This window comes from Selaginella moellendorffii, unplaced genomic scaffold, assembly GCF_000143415.4.
Source record: "Selaginella moellendorffii unplaced genomic scaffold, v1.0 SELMOscaffold_68, whole genome shotgun sequence".
Lineage (NCBI taxonomy): Eukaryota > Viridiplantae > Streptophyta > Lycopodiopsida > Selaginellales > Selaginellaceae > Selaginella > Selaginella moellendorffii.
In genome coordinates, this window is record NW_003314329.1 from 785,017 (window position 1) to 805,967 (window position 20,951).

Consider the following 20,951-nt stretch of genomic DNA (forward strand, 5'->3'; position numbering starts at 1 on the left):
CTTATCTTGAACGTCCTTACTCAAATGCAATCCCAACTCCACTGCTATTCGAGGATGCCTTCCAAACATGGCAAAGTAAGGACTTAGCTTGGTTCCACTGTGTTGGCTATTGTTGTAAGCAAATTGCATCAATGGAAGATATAAATCCCACTGTCCTTGCCTTTGACCAATGCTACAACGTAGCATATCCTCCACCACCTGATTCACCCGCTCGGTTTGCCCATCTGTCTGAGGATGATCTCCACTCAAGAGTTTCAAAGTCACTTGCATAGCTTTTGCAAAGCTTTTCCAAAATCCACTGGTGAACTTTGAATCTCGATCACTAATGATGTCCTCCGGCAAACCAAAATCAGTAAAAACCTTCTCCAAGTAAACCGCAGCCAAGTCTGAGGCAGTGACAGTCTTCCAAAGAGCCAACAACCGCACATACTTCGTCAACCGATCCACTATGACCCATACCTGCTCCTTTTGCCTCTGTGTTCGTGGCAAACAAGTGATGAAGTCCATAGAGATACTACACCAACGGCTCTGAGGAATAGGTAAAGGTTGCAAAAGTCCCCCTAGCTTCTCCCGTGGCACCTTAACCCGCTAACAAAGCTCGCATGATTTACAATACTTGAGGATATCAGCCTTCATATTCCTCCAATAAAAGTTGCACTTAATCAACTCATACGTCTTTTTCCCCCCAAAATGACTGGCCTCTGGACGATCATGATAGTGGAATAAGACTTGAGTAATTAACACATCCACCCATGGCAAATATACACGGCTATTGTAGTAGAGAATCCCATCCACCAATGAGAAAGGGGCTTCCATCTGGTCTCACAAAGAGGCCACCTCAGCATCCTGAGCCTGAGCATGCTCAACCAACTGCCCAAACTCGCTGACCACCCTACTCAAATGATGACAAAATCGTGTTCGTAACGTCATCACATGACGAACACTAGATAAAGCATTTGCCACCACATTTGATTTTCCCGGACGATGCTCAATAGGAAACTCTCTAAATTCCATGAGTTTGACCATCCAACGAGCTTGCCTAGTGTTCAACTCCTTCTGTGTGAACAGATACACAAGTGGTTTGTGATCTGTCAACACCACGAACACTGCACCATAAAGATAGTGCCGCCACATCCGCAAAGCATGAACAATAGAGAGTAACTTTTGCTCATATGTGGAATAGTGTTGCTCCGCGGAATTCAAAGTTTGACTCTCATATGCAATAAGCTGTCCCTCTTGCATGAGAACTCCTCCTAGTGCATAACTACTCGCATCGCATGTCACCTCGTAAGGTTTCGATGGATCAGCAATGCGAAGCACTGGAGTCTCACTCAACAATTGTTTCAGCACCACAAAAATCTCCTCTTATGGCTTCTTCCACTCGAATGGCACATTCTTGCGTAACAACCGCGTCAAAGGAAAAGCCACCTCTGCAAACTTATGCTGAAAACGTCGGTAGTAACTAGCCATACTAAGAAAACTGCGCAACTTGGCCGTGTAGGCCAGTTTTCCACCACAGCCACCTTCCTTGGATCCGTCTTGACACCCTAAGATGTCACAATATGGCCTAGATATTCCACCTCCGACTTTGCAAATTCACATTTGCTCTTATTTGCATAAAGTTTGCTGTCTCGAAGTAACAAAAGAACCTTGCGCAAATGCACCTTATGCTCCTCCATATTCTTGCTAAAAACAAGAATATCATCCAAGAAAATCTCCACAAACTCATGAAGATAACGCCCAAATACCTCTGTCATCAACCGAGTAAATGTGGCCGGTGCATTCGTCAAACCAAATGGCATAACTGTAAACTCAAAATGTCCGAAGCTTGTGTTGAATGCCGTATTGGAGATAGATGTATCATCCATTGCAATTTGATGATATCCACTCCTCAGATCAATCTTGGTAAACACTCGTGCTTCACCAAGCTTGTCTAAGATATCATCCACACGTGGCATCGGCATCTTATCCTTCACTGTCTTCTTGTTCAAAGCGCGGTAGTCAATACATATTCGCATTGAACCATCCTTCTTCTTCACAAGCAAGACTGGAGCACCAAACGGAAACTTACTTGGCTGAATAAATCCAAACTCAAGTAACTCCTTGACTTGTCATTGAACTTCTTGCTCCTCCGCATAACTTAACCGAAATGGACGCCGGTAAATTGGTCACGTCCCCAGCTCCAATGTAATCCCATGCTCCACACCTTGTAACGGAGGCAATCCATGAGGAAGTTCAGATGGAAAAACATCAGAAAACTCGTCCAGTACATCCCTTATTGCTACTTCGCCCCCACACGTGCCTTGGTCCCCCAAGTCACGAACAAACAGCAAGTAACTCGAAAGTGCTTTTCCATTACGACAAGCCCACTTCAAAGATGTAGCAGAGAGCATAACAACTGGTGGTTGAACGCCCTTGCCAAACCACACATCTTTAACGCCACCATACTCCAGCGAGATACGCTTAATACTCCACTTTATCTCTGGATCCACCTTCACCAACCATGGCATCCCGAGAATGAGATCCACACGATGGATATCCGTGAGATAAAAAGTCTCCACAAGTGTGGTTTTGGCAACTAACACTTCCAGCCCCTCGACACAAGCATCGAAATGTTGAGTAGAGGTAGCTGCACCTTCCACTGTGTATGGAAGAACGCCGCGTGTGACCAGGCCATGCTCCGCAACAAACTTTGCCGAAACAAAGTTGTCATCGCTCCCACTATCTAGTAAAATCTGCACTGGATCGCCACGAAACACGCCCTCCAGCATTAAAGCTGATTCATGCGTATCCTCGAGCTCCATCTTGTTCCACACACAGTTAAGCTAACGAGCAACGATCGAAAGTCGCTTCCTTCGACCGGAATGGTCGTTCTCCTCATCCTCACGCTGCAAAGTTTGCAACTTTTTAGTATCTGACTTACCGTGAGAAGAAGATTGGCCATTCTTCTTGTCCTGCTGCTTGTTCTTCAACTGCGGACAATCAGCATTGTAGTGTCCAAGTTCGCCGCAATGATGACAACCCTGTCTATAATTCTTCACAAAGAACTTCTGCTTCCTGGACCCCTTTGCATCTGAAGTAGTCACCACTGACTTCAACATTTGGAATCTAGTGAGGGATTCCTTGGAACAGGTTCAACAAAGGCAAACCAAGTATGCGAACTAGAAGCGCCGGGATGTAGAGTTCCAAGCTGGGGAGAAGGTGTGGCTGAACACCAAGAACCTTAGGCTACCAAGTGGGATCAGCCGGAAGTTGACCCAAAGGTAAAAATGCATGTATTCCTGTAAATGAATTGATCTTGAGTTCCTTAAGCAGGTTCGTAGGGCCTTATGAGATTGAGGCTCGAATCGGTAAAGTGGCTTACTATCTCCGACTTCCTCGAGAGATGGGGAAGATGCACCCTGTATTCCACATGAACTTACTCAAGCTGTATTTTGAGGATCCGCTTCGCAAGGACTAAGTTAGACCTTTATCTGAGGTTATCCAAGGGGAAGAGGAATACAAAGTCAAGGCCATCCTTAATGCGTGCAAGAGCAAGCGACAAGGATGCGAGGTGAGAGAGTTCCATGTGAAGTGGAAAGGATTTCCACACTGCGAAGCAACATGGGAACCGGAGGAGAACTTAGCAAACGCGTGAGATCTAGTGAAGGAATTTTTGCAAGGCAGAACTCTATGTACTTATGCAAAGTTCAATTAAAGTATCAATTTATGAAGTTGAGCAATGGCATATGTTGGGACCCAAAGGCGTGCCGAAGGTAAGCTAATTAGCATGGGTTAGCTAGGTCGACCAGGCGTAGGGAACTATGCCCGACTCCCTGCGGGGATGTCAAATCCATAGACGTATTCTACGAAGGTTGGGTTTGAGTCCCAACCCCCTAGTAAAGCAAGGCTGGGTTCAAGTCCCAACCCCATACTAGGGCATGGTGAGGTGAGGAGTATAGGGACACCTATATTCCATTGTCATGGGCTCTTGGCCGGGGAGGCTAACTTAGGCACACCGCTAAGTGGGGGGATGCCCCCGGAGACATGGTCAACAAGTCATAGGATAAAAAAGAGACGTTCGATGTGGGCATCGAACTTCTTCTATGGGTGGTGGAGTTGTAAGGAACCAACTCGCCAAAGTGTCCTAGGGTAAAGGATCCCCGAAAGCATGACCAAAATGACAAAGAGTTCATTGGATGGGACCGAGTCGAAGATCGAGTCCAAGACCGACTCTGAGACCGAGTTCAAGATAGAGTCCGGGATCGAGTCTGAGGCCGAATCGGAGACTGAGTTTGACACAGAGTCCGAGATCCAAATCAGGTCCAAGACCGAGTCTGAGGTCGAGTCTGAAGTCGAGTCCAAGATCGGGTCCAAGATCGAGTCCGAGATCGAGTCCGAGACCGAGTCCGAAGTCGGGTCCAAGATCAAGTCCGAGATCGAGTCCAAGACCGAGTCCGAGTACTAATACGGGTCAAGGGGTGAAAGCCCAAAGTGTGCGTCTCCTAGGGGGAGGGGGGGGGGGGGCTGCAAGGGGTTCCAAAAATATAGTAGGGATAGTGAGGTCTAGGAACCAGTCTTGAAGGAACTCTCTAGTGGTGCTTCCAAACTGACTTGAGGTTGAGACTAGGGTCGAGGGGCTTTGGGTGGGAGTGAGCAAGAACTTGGGTGGTGCCGGAGGGGCCACCCCAGGAAGTGCTCAAGAGCAGCTCCCACTCCCAAAAGGGAAACCAACTGCAGTGCTCCTGGCTCAGGTGGAGTGGTGCCCCACTTGAGTACCATGCGGCTCATTGGTCCTCGCCCTTCTTAGGGGCTTGGGCCTTCCTTCAGGGTGGAAATGGGGGGGTAGAGGTACCCATACCGAGCCGTTAGGCCACGGTGTTTTGCCCCGGCATCCCAAAGCAAGTGTTGCACTCAAGACTTGGGATTTAGAGGGTCCCATGATCAAGTCTTGTGGTACCAGGGGGTGTTAGGAACCTAGAGGCTTGGTGTGCTTGGCTGCTTATACCTACAGGGAGTGTAGCCAAACCTTAAGTCTCGTCTAACCCGGGAAGGGGGATTGGGAGAGATTTGGGAATTCGTGGATGGATAGCTAACACTTCGTTGCTCGTGCAGTGAGTAGCTGAAACCAAGTAGGACCAAGTAGGAGTTGGTACCATAGGTGAGAACCTTGGAGAGGGAACGTAACAACAGTCAAGGCAGTGTTGGACGGATAGACGAAGTAAGCTGGCAAATTGGAAAGGAAACATTTATGGCTTACAACTTCCAAAATATGTCTGAACTTCCCTTCAAGAGCTTGGGGATGGATGGCTTCTTGATGGCAGCTCAAGCTCCATGGATTTCAAGAACCAGCTGGGCCAAGCATTTTTCTCACGCCATATGGCATATAGGTATATTGCAAGAAATTGACTTGCTTATTTAATCATGGCTCTTTTTTAGGTATTTAAATCATTGCCTAGGTGCTCAACCAAGTGTTTTTCTCAAGCTCTTAATTGGTGGGAAGAAGCTTGGCATATATGAGCTAGAGTTCCATTGTCCCATTGTGTGGAAGCAAGAACTTTATCCATGGTACTTGGAGTTGTGGAGGCAAATGCCATTGTCACTTTTTGAGTTTGATATTTACCTCTAGTGTCATCCAGATTTGATGAGTAAAATGTCCTGGCAGTAACTTATGTTTCTACTTTATTGTAGAGGCACTTCTTGAGGGAGTGGAGATGCCTCAAGACAAGGATGAGATTCATATTGAGCAGAATGAAGAGGAACAAGTGGAAAACTCGGCTGAAAACTTTTCTGCCCCATCTCATCCTACAGCAGTTGCTCATTCCCCAGATCCTATTGCTGCTACTCATCCGGCCCTAACTATAGCGTATGTGGCTTTATCCTATGGTGATTTACCATAGGATAACACCATGAAGCGGAACCTAAACCCTCCATATGCCATGTGTCATATGCCACGTGTCCAAAGGATAGTGATGTGGAACCTAAGTTTCAAGGCCTTGGGCCATTTAACGAAGTTGCGGAGCCAAACTCCTAAACATGGAGCCAAGGAGTGATAGAACTAGACCATGGAGCAACTCCCGAGCATACAATCTAAGAAGTGAAGGGATAGGAGCACAGAGCGACTTGGAATAGTTCTAGAGCATCTAACATCACAGTGCCAGAACCAACATGCAAAACAGAGGCAAATAGAGTTTAGTGCTTTTTCAATATACTAATGGCATAATGTGAGGATATGGGTACTCCACCAACTAGCATGGTATAGAACTTGGGCTTAGACCCAAGCCGGATACAGAACAAGGACAGGCACACAAGCAGGAGTTAGACTATGCCTCAGGTTGGTCAACTATGCCCGACATACCCATTATCCCTACTATACATTTGGAACCCCCCACATCCCCCCCCCCCCCCATCCCCCTTAGGAACACATGCTTTGGGCTTTCACCCCAAGCCACCCTTAGTACTAGAAGTTAGTCTCTAGGACAAGCTTGAAACTTGTTAAATATGGAATGTCCCTAGATTGTTAATTTGGACATAGGACAAACACCAATGTGTTTAGGTTAATCTTTACATTCCATAAATATGCCAAATGAGCAAATCTAGACACTTTCTATAAATAGCATTTAGGATTGAAATGAGACTAACACAAAGGGCATGATAGCAAGGGTGTTTGGCAGACACGGTGATATTGAGGGACTATTCTCAATACACAAGGGTTCTTGTCAAGCCAGTGCAAGATAGAGCAAAAGAGAACTAAAAATCCAGGCCAAGTATGCTCAACTAGATAGACATTTAGGAATTCCTTCATTATGCTCATCTAGCCAAGTATAGATGCTAAGCGTATTTTACTAACACTTGAACAAAAGGGATTAATAAAGGGTCTAGCAATACCGACCTCCTGCCATTGTGGCAGTAAGGAAAGAATATTCGAAAGAACAGTTGACAAGTAACTTTCGATACGCGTAATCACATTCGCGACACTCTCCCCCCCTTAGGGAAGATCGACATCCTCATCAATGCATACTCTAGTCTAGACCACTAGCAAGGAAACAACTCCAAAAAAAGTTCACGGTGATCACACTATGTGAGAAATGCACTAACTTAAATGAGTTAGAAGGCAACCTCTTTGTCTAATGCGAATGCGCTACCAGCTCAGACACCTTTCGGCCATCGTTGACAAAGAAATGACAAATGGAGTTAGCCACCCTTGCTGCTCTGGGTGTTACCCAACTTACAAAAGTGTGATACGACACTGCTTACAAGGACATAGAGAGAGAAGCCAGAGGCCCCAACCCTCCTAAGCAAAGAAACCAAACCCGTCAGTAAGGTTTAGATAGACTACTCTAAACAGGCAGGTAGAGTTGTTTACACGGTCACGCTCTTTCAACGAAATAAGGAACATCGACAGAAAGATGGGGATGTGACTAGTCGATAGTAACTACCCCATGACTAGAGATTTCACCATACACATAAAATGCCAAAGCCAGTCTACCTATACTGGCCCAAATTTAAAGATCAATATATAGACAATATCAAAGTCATAGATAATGATATCTAAGAGATTTGATTATCAGTGAATAAATCTTAGATTAGAACACAAAAGTATTCCAAGTAAGTTATCATCCGATAAACTAGTATTACAATACAAGAACCACCTGAAGATTTGCAATCCAACAAAATTTAATAACAAGTATACCATTAATAACACTTCATGATAAAATTTAACTATCAAAGATTTCAAATAGCATGCTAAACAACTTACGTAAGATAACTCAAAGAACACAAAGTATCATCAACTTAACAAACAAAATGCTTCACAAACAGTCATTCATGCCAACCATCGCACTAGCTAATTTCAATAGATCCTAGTCAACAACACTAAGGAACTAGAGTTGCTCAAGTAAACATCAGTAACATTCTATCAATATCTCAAATCCATGAGACCAATCCAAAGCAAACCATAAAGAACATGTGGTATTGTGAAAAGCCAAAAGCTATCAAAAAGAATAATTAACTATCATGAAAGATCATCAATCATCGGATTAATAGAGAGATGCATAATCATTGTTGAAGAAACAATCTACCATCATGAAAAATGGCAAATCATTTTAAATCAACAATAATCAAATAAAACCTTTGACAAGGATAATCAACTATCCAAGATGACAGTTAATCATCACCAATGATTCCCAGATGCAAATACTAACCAAAATGCCTTTCTAAACAACTCTTAACAAATGGAATAATAAGCATCAAACTCAAAGAACCAAAAGTTCAAAGAATCTTATAGCCAAGTCTTGCCCAACAATGATCACAAGTTTCGCATAAACTAACTTTAATGCTCAGGAAAAAATCAAAGTACAACCCATAATATCTTCCTCAACACATTCATAAGCTAAACTTCATAATGCAAAAGCTAATGAAGAGCATGCCTGCATCAATCAAAAAGCTAAACACAACAAAACAATGCACGTGATCAATAAATGATCCTCTATAAATCCATCTATAACAAGATGTAACTCATTTCATAACAAGTATAAGAAGAATCATCAATGATCGATATATTCCCAACTAAAATCCAACAAAGAACCAACATCTTCAATATTGATCACTAACTCTTTCTCTCGTAAAGTTAGCATAGTCCACGACTGAATCACTTTTCAAGGAAAAGCTCAAAACTCAACCCTGATTAAGCAATTACGTCTAGAACACAACTAACTCAACTTGCCACTCAGTTTGTTTGAACGCCAATACAGTTGCTAACTAGCAAATGCATAAATGCTAATAACACAAAGTAGCCAAATCATCAACACTATCTCTATCAAGACTAATGAAACTCAATATCAATCCTAAGGAAAAGCATCTCATTTCACTCAAATCCCGACATCAACAATATCAATGACAAAGCATCACTTCAATGCCATTAACACTAGAACAAAGCTAGAAGAAAGTAAGAATGAATCATCACTCAAAACTCTTTAACAACCATACTAAGCAATGTCAAAGATACTTTATTAAGTATCCGAGACTAATCCTTTAACAATACTCAACTATAGATAACATATCATCAAGGAGTGATTCACCACATCCAAGACTCCATGAAATTTAACACCATGGATTAAACGTAACTAAATGATATCAACAAAAGTGGAATCCATATGTTAACATGGAAAAACCATATAAGTTTAACGATATGATCCTCCACAGCATTATTCGATAAAGCAAGCCCATCACTGCTAAATCATCATCGAGTAAAGCAAGTGTCAAATAATCCTTGATAAAGTTTATAAACAATTACTAGTCACAAAACAACCAACAATCACTTTTCAACTTGCCTTCATAAGACCCAAACACTAAACTCATATTATCGAGTCGTATACTTATCCAACAAGAACGTAATATCTCAAGCACAAGATAAAGGTTCATGGACAGGCATGACTACTCGAATCCAATTCAACCGCAATAAACTCACTAACACGTTTAGTCAATAGCTCTGAGCATGCCTTGAAGAGGCTAGCTATGCATGATCAACACTTAGTCAAAACTAAAGTGAAGACCATGAGATAGACATATATTGGTACACAACCTCCTTATAGATAAGGCTATAATATGGGTACCAACATCTCAACCTCAAACAACTAAGTTGAACATCACTATCCTCAGCCAAAGCGTAAAGCCACCAATACCAAGTCAAGATCAATGAAAGCTCACTACTCTCATATAGTCTTAATGAAATACAAGGTGCAACATGCCACTAAGCACAATGCTATAGAAGAAAGGCATTAGAGTCACCTTTCTAGAAAAGTGCAATAGCCACCTTTCTACACCAACTCCAAACTCTATCTAATTCAATTGCCTTAGCCCCAAAAGTCAGTATTCCCTTTTGGGTTGCATTATACAAACTACTTACTAAGGTTTATGCCAACCAAAGTCAACTCCAACCCCTTCACTAGTTTATATTGGCTTAAGAAAACAGAATGGTTTTTGGGCAAAGTGATCAATACATCAGCTATTGGAAAAACATAGAAAATTTGTGGAAAAATTTCCATCCCAAAGAAAGAATAACTCTAAATCCAAGAATGCAAACTTTCAAGACTCAATCAACTTCTTTTTACCAACAACTTCACATAGGTTCATCTTAACATAAATTCTCATAGCCAACAGTATATCTAAGCATCGAACATCTTTGCACATACTTCCAACATCTAATACCGACATCCACAAAATGCAAAAATGAATATCCAAGGCTTAATCACGAAAACCATATCTTTGGATATCCATATTGTACTAACACTCTTCTTCAACCACCTTCAAGATCCGATGTAAAGCTAAAACACTAATAAAAAAATTAACATGGAAAATCAAGGTCTAAGGAGAATTCCTCATCACTTGAAATAACAATGTCACTTCCACTAACATAAATGCTAGCGATGTCAATGCCTCAACTACACACCTTCTCCATCTAATAATCTATTCTAAGTGCTAATAGATCAACTGACAAGCCATACAAGTCAATCGACAAGTGAATATTATAACCCTTTCCAACACCTCAATGGGCAAACTCAAGGAACCAAGGTACCAACATAAGCTTAGTATATCATTGATTGCCATAAAGAATCTAGTCAAAGCTACTACAGTGCTACTATATGTAAGTAGACTAGCTTTACCATCGACGGTTGATCATTGTTTAACCAAGCAACTTCATAATCATATTGCTCACTATGACATGGATATAATATAAGAATCACAATGACTTGATTATCAATTGAGCAACACCACGAACAATGCCTATATCATTACTACAAAGGTTTATGTAAATATCAAGTGTCAACTCAATTCAACAAAATGCAACATAAATACCACACTCCACCAATAGAGATTTTCAACACCCAACACCACTAACTTTTGTTTATAACATGAACAAGCTTATGCCACTCTCTTTTTGACCTAACTCAACACTAATCCAACACCAAGTTACTCAAGGAGCAATAGCAAGGTTCTCCGGAAAAGAATTGAGCATTGAAATCCAAGTCTTCAATAGCAAGCCTAGACAAAATGGCATAGTACTTCATCGTTATCCATCCCACAACTCATCATTTGTAACACCATCATTTCCAACCTACATCAAGATAGGGACTTTTGATTGCATGATGTGAATATGAGCAATGAGTTAACACTTCATTGCAGATCATCTCTCCAAGAAAAGAAAATGATTTACATATTTGATCCTTCATCCCTGATGACTCTCTTTTTGGTCTTATCTTTGACCAAACCTCAAGTTTGCATTCGCATTGCTTTCAGTCTAATCCAAGAAAAGTTTATAAAAGAGCATAGCAATGACTACTTTGACCAATAGACTAATCCCTATAGTTTTGATTGATCCACTTATAATCATGCCTAGGAAGGATTTACTAGTGCTATGCTAAATAGCTACGAACCAATCTATTTGCCACTCATAGCAAACCTAGGGGAGGTTTACTTTTTCCCACAGTACATGGAACAATTCATAGAACCACCGATAAGCTAACATTGATCTTGCCAACGCAAAGTGTAACATTGAGTTATTAATGTGCCTCTCTCACGAACCCAAGCGCAAACTCGTGCAAAAATAGAACATTTCAAATCCATCTTGCCAACTCAAAGTGTAGCCTTGAGTTGCTTACATGCCTCACTCACGAGCCCAAGCACAAACTCATGCAAAAGAAACTTCTCAATCCTTCTTATAAGCCCAAGAGCAAGCTCATATAATTTAGTACAAAAAGGTAACCAAATTTTATACCTAAGGAATGATTGCGAAGTCCTAGCACCCAACATGTACCCACTTGGATCATCGTTTTCATCTTTGCATATGCAATGAGACTAATTGCTCAATCTCATTGAATAGTACTTGCTAAAACTCATTCTCTAATACCAAATGTAGCACATGTGGTTTTTACTCTTTATCCTATGGTGATTTACCATAGGATAACACCATGAAGCGGAACCTAAACCCTCCATATGCCACGTGTCACATGCCATGTGTCCAAAGGATAGTGACGTGGAACTTGAGTTTCAAAGCCTTGGGCCATTAAACGAAGTTGCAGAGCCAAACTTTTAGACATGGAGCCAAGGAGTGATAGAACTAGACTATGGAGCAACTCCCAAGCATATAGCCCAAAGAGCGAAAGGACAAGACCACAGAGCAACTTGGAATAGTCCTAGAGCATCCAGCATCCCAATGCCAAAACTAGCACGCAAAACAGAGCCAAATGGAATTTGGTGCTTTTTCAATATACTAATGGCCTAACGTGAAGATATGGGTACTCCACCAACTAGCATGGTATAGAACTTGGGCTTAGACCCAAGCTAGACGTAGAACAAAGACAGGCACGCAAGCAGAAGTTAGACTATACCTCAAGTTGGTCAACCATGCCCAACTATCCCTACTATACATTTGGAACCCCCCCCCCCCCCCCCCCCCCACTAGGAAGACGCTTTAAACTTTAAGCCCAAGCCACCCTTAGTACCAGAAGTTAGTCTTTGGGACAAGCTCGAAACTTATTAAATATGAAATGTCCCTAGATTGTTAATTTGGACACGGGATAAACACCATTGTGTTTAGGTTAATCTCTACATTCTAGAGATATGCCAAATGAGTAAATCTAGATACTTTCCATAAATAGCATTTGGGACTGAAATGAGATTAACACAAAGGGCATGATAGCGAAGGTGTTTGGTAGACACAATAAGCTATCATCTAATGATATTGAGGGACTATTCTCAATACATGAGGGTTCTTGTCAAGCCATGCAAGAAAGAACAAAAGAGAACTAAAAAACCAGGCTAAATATGCTTAGCTAAATAGACACTTAAGAATTTCGTCCTTATGCTCATCTGGCCAAGTACAGATGCAAAATCCAATTTACTAACACTTGAACAAAATGGATTAATAAAGGGTCTAGCAATACAGACCTCCTGCCATCATGGCAGTAAAGAAAGAATATCCAAAAGGACAGCTAACAGATAACTTTTGATACCTAAAGTCACATTTGCAACACTGACTACTCAAAATGTATAAAGGCAACTCCATAGTGAGGATATCCAAGAGAGTAAAAACTTGATTTCCAATTACCTTACTTCTTGTAATTTGGTTATAGATGTCGGAGAAACCAGCCAACACTCTATATGCTGATGTATAAATTCATTCTTTCCATCCCTCCCCACTGCTACAGAGGATGACCTCCAAGAGTTATCTTTATCGGCTTCATATAAACAAGCATGAAAAAAAATATATATTAACTTTAATATTTCTCGGTTTTGAACACTATTCAGGTTCACCCTCTTTCTCCTATAAGAAGTGTTGGCAACGTGGAAATAGTTATTAGGGACTACTTTTAGCTTTCCAACGACGTGAGATGAGAGTCTTTTATGTTCCATAGATGGATGCAAGGATTAGGAATGAACAATACCTTCGGCATCGACCTTGTGTTCTTTGACTTGCCTAATGGGTTAGCATCTTTACAAGGCGACACTTCATCTTGGAACATCCTTCAATTAGACCATATTTCTCAAGCGGTGGATGTGGCATCCAAGGTGTTGCGATATAAGGGCATTATGTTAGTCATTCTTCCCTATTCTTTATTTTATGTCTTCTTGCAATGATGGCAGAGAATGATGACTCTAGATTGGTTGGGTTTGCATCAAGCTGCCTACTCTCAAACATTCCAGTCGAAACAAAAGGAGTAGGTGGCCGACTCCAAAAGGTTTGCATTTCCTTATTTTTTATATCTTAAATTGATTGCCTCTTTTCATTGTAGGTTTTAGCATTAAACTATGATGCTCTTTGCTATTACTCTTGTTGTCACAGTATTACACAAGCTGATGAGCATGTAGGTTTAGCATTGCTAAGATATAATAGCTCAACAAATATCATCCCAAATGTCATCGACAAGGACCATCATATAAAGTTTCCTGGCTATCGACACCATTCACCAAGGGTCATGCAAATCCTTTTAGAGTTGTTTTGTCCTCTTAAGAGGATTGTGCTTGATGCTACAACAAGCTTTGGTTCAATAGTGCTAGTGGCTAAAGAAATTGGCTATGTAATTTTTGCACTAGAGAAGGAGAGTGCATTTAAAGGTGTTCTTGGGACATTTCATAACAGGTGATACTAAAGTAAATTTCTCATTATAGTAATTCCATCATAGTTGTGTGGATTGATGATGTGGGCTATAATTTGCCATGTTATGCACAAGCAATGGTATAAACTTATATATAACAAGAGCCCACAATTAAAGAGCATAATATTATACAAACTCCTCCTTTTATGGATGTGGATGCTAAGGAAGACTAAGTTTAGTTTTTTTTTCAGTTGAATTTTTTAATGGTATTATAGAGTTTCTTCTTTGACTTATGATATTTATTTTCTTATTGGACTTATATTATTTAGCTTTTTCTTGGACTGAAAATATGTCATTCATTCCGAACTAATCATTTGAACATTAACTTTTGTATTTAGTGAATTATATTAACTTTCATTGACTTGAACTCAGCTTGAGCTCAACTCAAAAACTACCCAACCCCTTTAATACCACATTTGCAGCCAACTAGTGCTCTATCCCCAACCAGTTCAACCAATTTATGTCCCCATCTATGCATGGGACTGTAGTTCATCTTTCATTGCCTCAATCCACTTTTCAGCATCTGGATATAGCTTTTGTGGTTCTTTAATAGTTGAAGCTACAGTTCATAAGTTTGTCTGGAAACTCGAGTGGGCCTTCCCACTGCCAGTACGACCATACACCCTTGCATCAAAAGGTAATTCTCTGGTGAGACGCTCCACTTTAGGAGCGCGGTGGTGAAGTGATCGGTGTGCTAAGTGGTAGAGGCTCATCTGTGAACTCAGGTCATGTTGGGACTCTGTTGCATGTTCAGGCTGGTGTTCTGGACTTTTTCATCATCAACATCATCCTCCCAGATCCACCCAACTATTAATTTTCATCAGTACTTCTGCTGTGATTTGTTTCCTGGGTCGTTGCTTCAGCAAAATTCACATCAGTCTTGACTTCTACCCTTCTGAGAAGCGGATCAAACAGGCGATACCCCTTCATACCCGACCAAATACATTAGTCTGCTTCGAAAATCAATGTATCTCCAATTTTCTTGGCAAAAGCAAAACAGCCATAGCGTTGTAGAAAACTCACATTCTGAAGTTTTCCTGTCCAAGATTCTTCAGGAATCATGCCAGGTTTTGTTGACGGAATTCTGTTCTGAACAAAGACAGCAGTCTGTACTGCTTCAGCCCGAAGTCCAGATGATGAGAGCCATGTGCGTACTGAGTTCATAATGGTGCGGTTCTTTCGTTCAGACACTCCGTTTTGTTGAGGAGCTGCGTTGATGAATTATATCCTTTTGTCCACAGAAATCTTCAAAAGCTGTGGACCTGAGTCTGTGCGGATACACTTAAATTTTCTGCCGGTTTGAGTCTCAGCTTGAGAAACAAAGTCTTGGAAGCATTCCAGAGTCTGTGATTTCATATGTTCTCTTGGCAATAAATAGTAAAAAATAGCGCTTGCATCCAACACGCATAGGGCCACAAAGATCACTATGAACCAGGTCAAGGGGTTCATGTGTAAGCACAGGAAGTCTGTCACCCCTGTGTTCTTGGCAAGCAGAGTTTCCACCCTCTTGTTCACAGGCTGAAGTACGTCCTTGATCCCATCAACCAGATTTGATTGTTGCATGGAGAGTAGCGTTTTGTGGTTCACGTGATCATGCCAAGTATCAGTTGTCTCTAGTAGACAGCTTGCAGGAGATGTGGATTTGCTGGAGGAGCTGGTATACTCATAGAGATTGCCTGTACGTGGAGCCGAAAACACAATATTACCATTGTGCCATTCTCTATGATTATAATGTTCTTTGATGTGATTCCAGGGGACAATGTAGAACCAGTCCCATGCTTCCTGCGTATCAAAGATGAGCTCTTGTAAAATAGCAGCTTAATTACCTCTGCTCCTAGAGTAACTGATTTCTCAATCAGCAGAATGTGAGATGAAGCCTAAGAAGTCAGAGTCTGAGATGTACTGGTAATGCTAAGCAAACTGCAATTGGCTGAGGCATAGCATCCCATGTAGTAACAACATCATTGTCGAGTTCTTTAGTGAGGTCCTCTCCTTTGTTGATTGGTATAAGGCTTCTTCTTTGATAACTTTCTGTAGTTGTCACTAATTTGGTCCCATAGAACCACTGTACGTGTTCTGTATAGAAGTATGAAACAACCAAACTTTGTGGAAAATCATCACGCGCGAACGCCTCCCACACATACCATGACATGGATGACGATGCTTGACACCATTATTACCAGTAGTCACCACATGAGCAGCTTCTATCCCTGTGAACATGTAGTCATGAAACCTCGGTGTTCCACTGGTGGCAGTCATCACAAGTTCCTAATGATCCTGATAGTGAAAGCCATAGGCAGCCTCTCGCTGTGCCTGCAGAGCTCCTCCTCTCCAATATGATCAACGTTGTGCAGAACGTTCCCGGCATAATCAGCTGCAGCTGCTCTTGAGAACCATAGATAAGTTCCTTAAGCTTGCTTCAATCTCAAGACTTTGCGGGTGATTCTGACTGCGGGCATCTCCAGCAAAGAACTTGGGAAAAATACTAGCTTTGTCACCTCATCGAGGCTCATTTCAGGCTTTCTCAAAGCTCCTGCTTCAACTCTTAAGCCTTTTTACTGTAGGCTGCTCCTTTCACATTCCTAAGGAACATTAGCCTCCAAACGCAAAAGAGGTTCAAATGCAACCTTTCCCACCTCTATGTTCCTCCAACTGTTGTATGCCCCTAAACTGTTCACCAAGTGGCAGCATTCGGTTCAAAAGGCAACTCTTCGATCGTTTCCGGATCCAGAGCCGTTTTGAGCTCGTTGACACGACAGAGAATGTCCACCATGTAATGGAAATGCTTCGTGTCTCGCTTGATCCCGAATTTAGACTCCAACGACTCAAATTAGGACCTTCCTTGATCAACAAGACCAGCATGGCTGCATGCCGCTAGAAAGCAGAGCAAAGTGGACGTAATAAATCAGATCAGAGTGAAGAAGAATAGAAATTAAAGTAGTTGGTAGATAGAACAAACGGTAGGATAAATCATGTATATATAACAGAGTTACCCTACGATGGGTTTCTTCACCCAACATGGTATCAGAGCTGTGTTCACAGGTCACTTGCCACACGGCAAAACCCAGACATTGGCGCACTAGAAAATCCACGTGACTGCAAAAAGTTGTTAAAAGCCTGCAAGATCCACAAGATGAAAGATTACAAAATATAATTAAAGCAACGAATCACTTCTGATTCATGGCTGTGCTGGTGCGCCATGCCCGATTGATGGCCTGGTTTGCGCTGATTCTGGTACTGCCGCTGTCTTTTGCGCTGCTGGGGCACACGCTATCCGCTGCTCAACCGGATACGGCTCAACAAGGAGATGCTTGCGGTGGAGAGGAGCGAGGGGCACAGCGAGGCCACGCGGAGGGAGCTCTACTCGGAGCTTGGCATCCTGCTCGCCTACCTCGTCTTCGTGCTCGCCTTCTCGCTGCTGTCCACGGCGGCGGTGGTGTACAGCGTAGCATGCATATACGTGGACAAGAGCGTGACGGTGGCCAAGGTACTAGGCGTGGTGCCCCGGGTGTGGAAGCGGCTCATGGTAACGTTCCTCATCATGTTTGCGTACCACGTCACCTTCATCGTCACCGTTGGGCTGCTGGTGGTGGCGCTGGGCAGCGTGCCCGCCCTCTCGTCGCTGCTGCTGCTGTCGCTCGCCTTCTTCGCCCTACAAGGCGCTTTACTCATTGTGACCACCCATCTACCAATGCTCTACCAGATCCTCCCTCAACATCCTCTGAAACACCACCCCTTGTCAGTCCTGCTCCGACCCCATTGTTTTCCCCATCCATTGCACATTCTTCAAACACAGAACCAGCACCTGTAACCTACAGAGAAGATACAGGTATCCCGGTTCAAGGCACACCTAGTTGCTCGTGGATTCTCTCAATTCTACTTTGATGAAACGTTTTCTCCTGTGGGCAGGCTGACCTGGGCACTTGCAACAGCGCATGATTGGGATCTCGCTCAAATGGATGTGAAGAGTGCTTTTCTCCAAGGGAAACTTGTATATATGCGCCTTCCAGATGGCAAACATGTCGTGGCCTCAAACACCTTCAGAGAAGAACTTACGCCAGCAGAGCTCCTTTGTTTGGTTTTTTCAATTTTAGGGTTTCTAAAGGTGCAAATGACTCTATGTCCACGCACTTTCTGTGCTAGTTCGCCATGGCAGCCTCTCTTCGCGAGCGACACTCGCCCAGTAATCCTTTTCGATGGTACGCACAAGCACAGCAATCCAATTCTCTCGATTTTGATCGAGAAATTGTGTTCTCCCCTTTCAGGTGTTTGCAACCTCTGCAATGGCGGCGTGAATTTCGTTCTTGACAGGGACCCTCGCGCTCGCCTGCGATTCGCGGCACTCCAGAGCAACGCAGGGAGGGCTCTGCTCGAGAAATCTGGACGCTCTCGCGATGATATCTCTAGCATCGTCCTCGTTGAGAAACAGAGGTATAACCATATCTCTTCTTTCCTCGCGATATCTGAGAGAGATTTTCACTTGCTAGATCTTACATCAAGTCGGAAGCAGTGTTGCGAATCGCCCACTACCTAGACGAGCCATATCCATCACTCGCAACTCTTGCATTGCTCTTCCCACTGTTAAGTCACTCTCCCTTTCCAAATTCTCTGGAAAATCGGCATAAATCAATCTTGAATTTCCAGCTTTCTCCGAGACCCAACTTACGATTTGATCGCCAACAATCGATACTCACTCTTTGGACAGACAAATCACTGCCGAACTTCGGATGAACAGTTCAAAGAACGCTTCTTAAGCTAAACCATTTTAATCTCTTTGAAGAATAGAGGAACTTCTAGACAAAGAAGAACGAAGACCTCTCTATGTACAGAACAAATCATTCACTCCAATAGGTATAAAATCTAAAAGGATTTCTTCTTCTCCTTCTTCACCGTCCAAACCATCCAGCCTTTGGAGGACCCGCATCACTCCCGCCACCATTCATGAGCTTGTCCAGCACTACGTTCATATCCACAGCCTGTCCATTCTCCGTCAGCCTCTGGACCGTGGCACGAACTTGGTCTCTCGGGAATCCCATCGCCGCAACCTTGTCGATCACATCGTCTACACCCGACCGGCTCGCAGGCCTGGCGCTGGGAAGAGACTGCTGGATCGGCTGCGCTGTTGGGAGATGAGGATAGCCACCGCCGCCACCACCACCTCCGCCGCTGTGCATCCGCCCGTAGTTCACGCCTCCGCCACCATAGCCGGATGTCTCATATGACTGCTGCTGATAAGCTGACGGTGGTGGAGGCAATGCCAGCGGCCCTGAGCCTGTTCTTCCCGGGAGTGAGTCGTACATCTGTGGAGGCGGAGGGCCGTGCTGCTGCTGCTGCTGCTGCTGTTGATGCTGCCGTGGAGGAGGAGGCGGAGGAGCACCGTAAGATTGTGGTGGTGGTGGTGGTGGCATATAGGAAGGAATGTCGAGAGAGTAGTTGACGGGAGGAGCTTGAGAGTGGTGCGGTGGTCCTTGAGGATGGGAGACTGGAACTGGGGCTGGAGGATATGGCGGTGCTTCCGGCTGGTGAGGATATGGCTGCGGGTGAGGCTGCTGCATTGGTGGCGGCGGAGGTGGTGGCGGAGCTGCTGGGTTCTGCGGAGGATACGAGTAAGATGGCTGCTGCTGCTGCTGCTGGATCGCGTGAGGCACATGCTGAGGAGGATGTGGAGACTGCTGGATGTGAGTCGGCGGAGGTGGCTGGTGGACGACTGGAAGTGGGGGTGGAGGAGGCGGAGCCTGCTGCTGATGGACGCTGGAATCGAGAGCTTGAGGAGGCTGCGGCATTGGAGGTGGCTGCTGCGGTGAGGAAGCAACCGGCGGTGCTTGAACCTCAACTTTGGTCGTCGGCGCTTCGGTTTTATCTTGCTGCAGCTTCAGCTGAAACTGTGCCTCGTTGATCTCTTGCTTGTCTCTCACGACCTGTACTCCTCTTTGCACCTTGGAAAGAAGGACAAGTAGTGTCAAGCAGACCTTGTTTCTTCCATATACACATACCTCGCGAAGCATGTTTTCTAGCATCCGGAGTCTTCCATCAGTCTCGCCGTGGTTATTCGCGTTGGCGCTCTTAGACTTCTCAAAAGCAACCTCGAGACGCTGAGTAGCGGCTTCCAGTTGAGATAGTCGACCCCCCATCCCCTCCAAAACACGTAGAAGATTGTCGGCATACTTCTTCATGGTACGCTCCACAGCGGCGGCAGTGGCGGAGTCGTAAGCATCCTTGTCAAACTCATGCCTCGATCGAGTCGACTCGTACTTCTCGTAAGTTACTGGAGGATCACGCACCTACGCACAAACCCAGTGTTGTTAAAAGTAGATAGATCTAAAAAACCCAAAGGAAACGAAGAACAAGGAAGAAAAGAGAATACCTGCTGCTCGAAAGAGGGATTCGCCTGGCGAAACTTGCCCCCGGCCTCCTCGATGCGTGCCCCGCCGCCGCTACCGTTGCTGCGAAGCGGCTGGAAATCGTAGCTCGGAAGAACATCGTCGTTGTTGAACGAGTAAGTCGGCGAAGAATCCATCCTCCGGGGTCCGTTCTGGACGTAATTCGAGCTGCTGCTGCCGCTGGCATGAGCTATCGAGGGCGTGTTGGGCTGGAGCAAGTCAAAGAATGGCTCGCTGTGCGATCCCATGCCCTGATTATCCATCTCTCGCCGGCGCGCGCCGCCCGTCGCCAAAGCCCTAGTCGGATGGAGTTCAAGAACCTGGCGCTAGATCGCGATGCCGATGCCGCGTCGCCGATGCCTGTTCTCCCCGCGCGATTATCTAGCCCTAGAAGCAAGCAAGGCTTGTTTGGAGCTTTGGATATTCCCCTACTTTA

The 20,951-nt window shown here is 43.9% G+C and overlaps 2 protein-coding genes across 2 annotated transcripts; one reads left to right on the forward strand and one right to left on the reverse strand.

Annotated features, from left to right (window-relative positions):
* Window positions 1-18,236: 18,236 nt before the first annotated feature.
* On the forward strand, window positions 18,237-19,020 carry LOC9653364 (DCC family protein At1g52590, chloroplastic). Its single transcript, XM_002985457.2, has 4 exons — window positions 18,237-18,334; window positions 18,401-18,566; window positions 18,623-18,715; window positions 18,780-19,020. The coding sequence occupies exons 1-4, from the start codon at window positions 18,247-18,249 to the stop codon at window positions 18,892-18,894; spliced, it is 462 nt and encodes a 153-aa protein (XP_002985503.1). The 5' UTR covers window positions 18,237-18,246; the 3' UTR covers window positions 18,895-19,020.
* Window positions 18,886-20,923, reverse strand: LOC9653149 (trithorax group protein osa). Its single transcript, XM_002985523.2, has 3 exons — window positions 20,500-20,923; window positions 20,129-20,416; window positions 18,886-20,071 (listed from the first exon to the last, which is right to left on the reverse strand). Exons 1-3 carry the CDS (start codon window positions 20,776-20,778, stop codon window positions 19,022-19,024), a joined length of 1,617 nt encoding a protein of 538 aa, XP_002985569.1. The 5' UTR covers window positions 20,779-20,923; the 3' UTR covers window positions 18,886-19,021.
* Between the last annotated feature and the right edge of the window lie 28 nt (window positions 20,924-20,951).

Excerpts from the sequence above, each read along its gene's own strand:
- LOC9653364 (XM_002985457.2), top strand. The coding sequence starts at position 18,247 with ATGACTCTATGTCCACGCACTTTCTGTGCTAGTTCGCCATGGCAGCCT. Across the intron at positions 18,567-18,622 it reads GTCCTCGTTGAGAAACAGAG|ATCTTACATCAAGTCGGAAG; the intron begins GTATAACCATAT and ends TTCACTTGCTAG. Across the intron at positions 18,716-18,779 it reads CTTGCATTGCTCTTCCCACT|CTTTCTCCGAGACCCAACTT; the intron begins GTTAAGTCACTC and ends TTGAATTTCCAG.
- LOC9653149 (XM_002985523.2), bottom strand. The coding sequence starts at position 20,778 with ATGGATAATCAGGGCATGGGATCGCACAGCGAGCCATTCTTTGACTTG. Across the intron at positions 20,417-20,499 it reads ATCCCTCTTTCGAGCAGCAG|GTGCGTGATCCTCCAGTAAC; the intron begins GTATTCTCTTTT and ends GTTTGTGCGTAG. Across the intron at positions 20,072-20,128 it reads TAGAAAACATGCTTCGCGAG|GTGCAAAGAGGAGTACAGGT; the intron begins GTATGTGTATAT and ends CTTCTTTCCAAG.